Source organism: Cebus imitator, unplaced genomic scaffold (assembly GCF_001604975.1).
Source record: "Cebus imitator isolate Cc_AM_T3 unplaced genomic scaffold, Cebus_imitator-1.0 Scaffold343, whole genome shotgun sequence".
NCBI lineage: Eukaryota > Metazoa > Chordata > Mammalia > Primates > Cebidae > Cebus > Cebus imitator.
The window spans coordinates 845,300-853,581 of record NW_016107658.1 but is presented as its reverse complement, the minus strand read 5'-3'; the positions used below and the strand labels follow the sequence as shown (position 1 = coordinate 853,581).

Below are 8,282 nucleotides of genomic sequence, written 5' to 3'. Positions count from 1 at the left end.
TCCTGGGTTCAAGCAATTCTCCTGCTTCAGACTCCCAAGTAGCTGGGACTACAGGTGTACGCTACCATGCCCAGCTAATTTTTGTATTTTTTAGTAGAGACGGGGTTTCACCATGTTGACCAGGATGGTCTCAATCTCTTGACCTCGTGATCCACCCACCTTGGCCTCCCAAAGTGCTGGGATTATAGGCACGAGCCACCACTCCCGGCCCCCAATTTCTCTATGTTCTATATTCATCCCAATATTAGCTGCTTTGCTTTGGGGCCACACTGCTTCCAGCCAATGACTGAGCATAGCAGGGATACTAAGTCAGATCCATTTCTGGAAGACAGAACTATTCCAACAGGCAGCTTGGCTACGGGACTCTCATCAGCCAGGGCAAATTTTATTAGAACTGCTCTTCAGTCCAAGATTCTTCCTTCCAAACCTTCTTCTTGCCTTCTCTTATCTATAAAGGTCAGGTTTACATTGCAATCTGACAGCTCTTCCAGCCTCTTCCAGTTCTCACCTTGTTATGGGCATTCCCGCAATCAATCTCTTGCATAACTAATCCCATCTTTTAGTATCTGCTCCTTGGAGAATCTGCGCTAACACTGATGGCAGTAGGAGTGGTGGGTGGTAGGCATTCACTAGTGCTAGGGAAGTGATCTGGCAATGGTCCAAGGTTCATGATGTTTCCTGTTGCTTTCTACTCTTAGTTTGCCCATTGCATCATCATGTAGTCTAGGGGGAGTCTCTTTCTCCTATTGGTGGTAGTAACAGTGGCAGCTGTGATGTTGGCTATGTAGGCCTGAGTCTAGTTCTCTAGTCCAGCTGGTGATTTTGTGAGCTGTTCAATATACTTTCAATATACACATTTTCTGCCTAAATTTGCCAGTCAATTTATGTTGCTCACAACTGAAAACCCTCTGGATTATACATCGAACTGACAAAAACATTCAATCACAATATACCATGATAAGGGTTGTGTATTAGTCCATTCTCACACTGCTATAAAGAAATACCCATGGCTGGGCATGGTGGCTCACACCTGTAACCCCAGCAGTTTGGGAGGCCAAAGTGGGTGGATCACTTGAGGCCAGGAATATGAGACAGAGCAAGACTCCCTATCAAAACAAAGCAAAACAAAACAAAACAAAAAACACTGTGGGATTTAGTCTTGAATCTGTCTCTAAGTCTTCATGTCATCTGGGGTTTCTCTGGAATTTCTAAGATCTCTTCTAACTCTAACATCTGGTGACTCCCCATTTAAGCATGGCAAATTGATTCTACACACAGCACTGTGGTTACACAGCCACTTCAACAGGTAAATCACCAACGTGTCCTAAAGCTATACTCTCACATGTGAAATATGTATAATCATGTTGATAATCACCAAAGATGAGATGCAATGTAAACATCCATCAATAAAGAACTGCTAAAATACATTCTGGTACATCTGCAGTAATTATGAAATACTTAGATTCCACACAGTCCTGCCCTACAGCCATAAAGAAGCTCTGTATGTACTGATATGAAACAGTTTCCAATATATATTAAGGGATAAAAGCAAGGTGCAGGATATCATTTATGGTATGCTATAATTTGTATAAAACTTAAGGATATAAAGAAAAAATATAAGGTTATACATATACATTCATATGCAGAGTATCTCTGGAAGGAGGCACAAGAAACTGGTAACTGATTGCCTCCAGGGAAGGGAAATGGACAACTAAAGAGATGGCAGGGAATATATGTATTAATCTTGTCAAAACATTAAAAAGAGAATCTTAACCAACCGTGTAATAGACCTCTCTTTTTCAACCATCTAACAGAACCTAAGAGAACAAAGTTAGAGGTGACTTTGTTTCTGAAAGCAGAAAGAAGTTTCTGAGGCTACGTTCTGGCTCGGACTGGCTCAGAAGTACGTAGGTAGCTATCATGGGTCTTAGCTGTTTCCTTCCCTCCCTGCCGCACTTGACTTGAAGGTGCATCTTGAGAGTTGCTTCAGGCAGCTGACAATGCAAAGGAAACTGGAGAGGCTAGAAGCCTCTGTGTCAGTGAGGTCTGGAAGAAGAGTGAAGCAGCAACCAGAAGTTAACATGCTCTCAAGTAAGGCATCTGAACAAACTTTCTCACTGCTTCAGAAACCTGTTGCCGCACCTCCAGGGTAAGTCAAGGGATCAAGTGACACCAGGACCCCAGGCCACATACCAAGATAACATATCAAATTTTATTTCCACACTCAGTTCCCCTGAAGAGCAAAAGAATGTCTGTTCTTTTCTTTGGAAATAAATAACACAAATAGCATCCACTGAAAGCTAGTTTTTCAAAAGGACAAAGTTTAAAAAGATATATCATTCATAGCCAAGAACTAACCATAGGTTAACACACTCAGTGGGAAAAGCAATACATCCCGTTGAGACTTATATTATGAAGGATAGTTATATATAAAATTAATGGAAGCATTATGCTTTGAAATACAACTCATTCAGCAAAAAGTCTAGAACTCAGTTTTAACATACCAAATGGGCACATTTAACTTTTTTTTTTGCAAAAGGTAATTGATTGGTTTTAATTATCATACAAATTGTAATAAACTAAAGAGCTCTTTCATTTAAATAATATCATATCAACATTTACTGAGTGCTTACTATGTGCCAAGTACTGTTGTGAACCCTCTATGATCTAATTTAACACCTGCAATGCCCTTATGAGATAGCAGCTATAATCATCTCCAGTTTATAGATAAGGAAGTTGCAACACAGAAAAGTTATGAAAACTTGTCTAAGCTAAAATCGCTGAGGTAGTAGAGCTTGGATTTGAACCGAGCAAGTCAGGCTTTGGTGCCTGGGCCCTAGTCATTTAAAACAGCAAACAAATTGTGTTGAAAATTAAAATATGACCTGCAGGGAAATTTTAGGAGTCAATTTGACAATTCCAAGGATACCAGCCAGGAAGAAAATCTGAATTTGTGAAGCTCATGTCTGAACTACTTTAACAGTCACCTAACTGGTTTCCTTACTCTAGTCTCTACACTCTACACTGTCCTACCCTATTAAGCTTCCTAAGATACTGCTATTATCACATCATTCCCTTCACCAAAAGCTCCCATGGGCTCCTTTCTGTCTACCTAATAGATCTCAAACTTGAATGTGCATCATCTACATCTGGGAAGCTTGCTAAAACTACTGATTTCTTAGCCTCCAAGCCAGAAAATTTGATTTAGTAGGTCAAGGTGGGGCCTGAGAATCTGTGTTTTAAGCAAGCCTGGCAAAACATCTGTGGACAGCCCAAACTCTGTGTGCTAGGATTCAAGGCTGTCCATGTCCTGGCCCAAATGCACCTAATTCCTAATATGAGTGCTCTATTTTAGAATAGTCATTGTCCTCAAACTTCTCATGTAGGAGACATTTTTTAACTCGAAACATTTGCCCACCCCTTCCAACCCATCCAGAATAACCTCTTGCCTTCTTTCCTTCTATCCAAACACTGTAACTTACTTTACAAGACTCTTTAAATTCTCCGGCCAAGAGGATATCGCTTGTTTTCTGAATAACTAAATCTCTACTGTCTGACTCCAATTATTTTGCTATTTAACTGGTCTCAAGAGTATATGCCTTGCTCCCCTAATAACAGCGATGGCTTTTTCAGGGCAGCCAGAGCTGCAATGTCCATTAGGGTAGCCACAAGCCACACATGGTTATTTAAACCTAAGTTAATTAAGATTAAATAAAATTAAAATTTCAGGCCTGGCACTGTGGCTCATGTCTGTAATCCTACCACTTTGGGAGGCCAAGGCGAGTGGATCACCTTTTGAGGTTAAGAGTTCGAGACCAGCCTGGTCAACATATAGTGAAACCCCGTCTTTACTAAAAATACAAAAATTAGCTAGGCATGGTGGTGCATGCCTGCAATCCCAGCTGCTTGGGAGGCTGAGGTAGGAGAATCGCTTGAACCTGGGAGGCAGAGCTTCCAGTGAGCTGAGATCATGCCACTGTACTCCAGCCTGGGTGACAGAGCCAGACTCTGTCTCAAAATAAATAAATAAAATTTCCGTTCCTCAGTCACACTAGAGCACTATCATATTTCAAGTGCTCAATAACCACATGTGTATGGATATATTGCACAGATATAGAAGATGTCCACATCACAGAAAGTTCTAATGGACAAACACAAAGAGTCTGCTGTGGCTGTCACAGCCGCAGCTACCTTCTTACATATTCTCCCTATTAACATTGCTTCCTGTGAACTTAACTAAATATGTCTCCTGAGAGCAAAAAGTGATCAAATCTTTTTAAACTCTGATTCCCATTTCCAATAAAAATACGGAGCTCAAAAGATGGATCTCAAATGTAAGTGTCACTCAGCATTTCTTTTTTTTTTTTTTTTGAGATGTAGTCTCAGCTCACTACCACCTCTGCCTCCTGGGTTCAAGGGATTCTCCTGCCTCAGCCTCCCAAGTAGCTAGGATTACAGGCACACACCACCATTCCTGGCTAATTTTTGTATTTTTAGTAGAGTTGGGGTTTCACCATGTTGGCCAGGGTAATCTTGAACTCCTGACCTCAGGTGATCCACCTGCCTCAGCCTAGAAAAGTGCTGGGATCACAGGCGTGAGCCACCGCACCCAGCCTATCAGTCAGCATTTCTAATCAAGCCTCAACCCTTCCCTTCTCTCAATTCTCATCCTTCTGTACCTCTCTGCTGCATTTGGCACTCTGTAGACCAGACTTTCCTCTCCTACTCAAAATGCTCTCCTCCTTTGCTTCTCTGATACTATAACAACAACAAGAAGAAAGATCATCACAAATTTATTAATTATTTACTTACCTTGTGCAAGGCACCATGCTGAGCACTTTACATACCTTAACAACCACTCTAGGTAAATACTATTATTATCTCCATGTTATAGATGAGGTATCTGAAGTTCAAAGAGGTTAGTTGATCTGCTCAAGGTCACTGAAATAGAGGTAGTAGGACTAGAACCCAAACAGCTCCCAAGGCTATCCTCATGAGTCATTACTAGATCAAATGCATAAAAAAAGGCAGGTCAGATCATCAAAGGACAGAAACAACCCATTCAAAAGAGTCTCCTCTTTTGTTTTCCTCCTTTTTGCCTGCCCTTCTAAAACTCTCTTTCTCACTCTATCTCACATACCCCTCTGGTATATTTTCGAGGTCTTGACAGCCTGGGGAATTTAAAGGCAATTGCTAAGTAATTGAGAAAAAAGCAACCACAGGAGCTCCAGGAGAGCAGGGGCCATGTACTGCCTTTCATTTTCCCGAATTTCGTCTTCTCCTATACCCTGTAGACCCTTTACATGAAAACCTACATTGTTCAGCACTCAGAATTTTGATCCAACTACTATGCAAATAGTCCATTTTAATCATACCAGAGGCCATTTATAGCTTTTTGGTTCTCTGGGTTTGGCTCTGTGTCCAGTAGCTGCTGCCAAAGCTAGTCAAACGTGACTGAGAAGTGCTGGAGGAGTTCAGCTTTAGGTTGGAACAGTCACCAGCTTACTAGTGTTTCACATTACCATAACTTTAATCAGGTCAAACTCAGCATTCCTGGCCAGTAGACAGGGAATGAGAATGTGGGGGGAAAAAAGTTTATAGCAACCTTGCCCTCTGCCTTCATGTAAAACAGATACTAACTCCACTCCCACCAAACTTACCAGGCTCCCATAACATGTTCTATGCTATACAAAGGCTAGCTACCGGAGACAAGGAGCCAAATTAATGACCGCGCAGACCATTTAGATTTTGAAGCCTCTACTACTTCGGCTAAGGAAGAATAAGGAAAAGTCCAGTATCTGACAAGACTAGGCTTATTAAGGAAAAAAATGAAAAAAAAAAAAAAAAAAAAAAAAAAAAAAAAGAAAGGAAGAATAAGGAAAACTGGCTTCTCGTCCTAGTTATGTAACTGACTCTGTGTGTTTGTGTGTGTGTGTGTTTGTGTGTGTGTATTTAGTGAGAGCTCTTTTCCTTTTACTCTCTATGCACATAACATAAACATTAAATCTATGCATGTACCATAAGCATAAATTCTTTTTAAATTTTCCTTTTACTATCTATGCATGTACCACAAATAATATATAATAGGATATTGTTTTATGTTTTTATACTTTAATGCTATTATACAGAATTTTCTATAACTTTTTTTTCCCTCAACAGTATTTTTTTTTTTTTTTGAGGTGGAGTTTTGCTCTTGTCACCCAGGCTGGAGTGCAATGGCACAATCTCAGCTCACTGCAACCTCCACCTGGGTTCAAGCAATTCTCCTGCCTCAGCCTCCTGAGTAGCTGGGATTACAGGTGCCCACCACCAGACCCAGCTAATTTTTGTATTTTTAGTAGAGATGAGGTTTCACCATGTTGGCCAGGCTGGTCTCAAACTCTTGACCTCAGGTGATCCACCCGCCTTGGCCTCCCAAAGTGCTGAGATTACAGGCATGAGCCTTCGTGCCCAGCCAACAGTATGGTTTTGATATATTTTGCTGTAGTTTTGTGTTGCTACATATGGCTATAATTTATTCATTTTAAATGCCGTATGGAATCCCATCAGATGAATACACCATAGTTCGTGTATTCACTCTGTTGATGATCATTCAGGTTGCTTTTCATTTTTTACTGTCTCAAACAAAATCCTTCAATGGACATCTACATATGTATATGTATCCTTATGTACATGTGGGAAAGTTTCTCTTGGTTAAATATCTAAGAGTGATATTACTTTGTCACTGGGATATGCCTAAGTTCAGCTTTGGTAGATACTGCCAAATAGCTTTTTAGAGTAGTTGTACCAATTTATATAATCACCAGTAGTGTACAAAAGTTCCAATAAATCCCCATCTTCACCAATACATGATAATGTCAGTCTTTTTTCATTTGAGCTGTTCTGATGGGTGTGCAACAGTATCTCATTGTGGTTTTAGTTTTAATTTCCCTCATTACTAGTGAGATAGAGCACTTTTCATAGATTTATCATCTGATATGCTCTCTTAAAGCAGATATCAACAGAAATAAGAAAGGGGTGGCATGATGAACATGGGGGGAGGTAGTGACTATGAAATAAGGATGGGAAGTGAACACCGTAGAAAGGAGAGTCTAAGGACACTAAATCCACCTTTTTGTTTTGTTTTGTTTTGCTTTGTTTTTGAGACTGAGTTTCACTCAGGGTGAAGAGTGGATCAGGAGGGGTAAGTAGAAGATACCTGGTACCCCACCTGTGACACATATACTCAACTGAAATACATCTAAACGAGAACACTGTATTCCTCTGACCAAGCCAAGAGAGAACAGACTACTATTTTGGACAAGGTTAAGCTCAACTAATTAATCACTAAATGACGATCAATAATTTCCAGAGTATCCCCCAATTAGATGTCCTATAATGATCTAAAACTCAACACAACTAAAACTTAATTCATCTTCCACTGCCACCATAATTTAGCTTTCCCATTTCCCTACCCGTGGTAGCCTTTGGACTTGCCAGTTTCTCAGCCAGCAACATCCTTTCATTTCCTCTCTGAGTATTTACATCTTAATTACCCTTTAAGGTCCAATTCAAATACCTCTCCCTATTCTGACAGGTCTATCCCCAAATTACGTTAGCCACTACTGATGCTCCTTGTCTATGAAGTCCCGTGGCCAGTAATTTAGTCACTATTGTCAAGTACTTCTATTTAACTGGCTTATGTATACATATCATCACGCTAATTAAATACTACACTTCTGAAGGGCAGGAACTATGCATTAACTTTCTTTTTCTCCTCATCAAAGCAAAGCAACTTAGACTTATTACATATAATGAGTATACAATAAACACCTGAAGAATAAAGATAGGGAAAAAAATAGCAGGGAACCAAATTTCCAATCTCATTTATACATGAAAGCTTTTCAGAAAAACCCTAGCCTGGACTTATGTGGAAATCTATAGGCACAAAGGACAGCTCTGCTTACCGTCTATCCAATTGGCATTTAAAAAACATTCTTCTAAATAACCCTTGGGTTAAACAGAGAATCAAAACAGAGATTAGAAACTGTTTGAAAATAATCAGCAGGGAAATCAGAACCCATCAAAACCTATACTATCCAGCTTAAAGTGGTTCATAAGAAAGTTGTAGCATTACATTCACTTATTTATTCCAATATATTCAAATATATTTCAACTGATAATACATGATTTTTTTTTTGAGAGAGGGTCTGGCCAGGGGGGTGGCTCAAGCCTGTAATCCCAGCACTTTGGGAGGCCGAGGCGGGTGGATCACGAGGTCAAGAGATCGAGACCATCCTGGT

The 8,282-nt window shown here is 40.2% G+C and overlaps 1 protein-coding gene across 1 annotated transcript in view; it reads left to right on the top strand.

Moving 5' to 3' along the window:
• Positions 1 to 2,000: 2,000 nt before the first annotated feature.
• The window catches only part of ARL13A (ADP ribosylation factor like GTPase 13A), a 39,935-nt gene continuing 33,653 nt past the window's right edge, over positions 2,001 to 8,282 (top strand). Inside the window, exon 1 of the mRNA XM_037730424.1 lies at positions 2,001 to 2,149. Coding sequence (XP_037586352.1) covers positions 2,001 to 2,149 — 149 coding nt within the window. The remainder of the gene's footprint in view (positions 2,150 to 8,282) is intronic.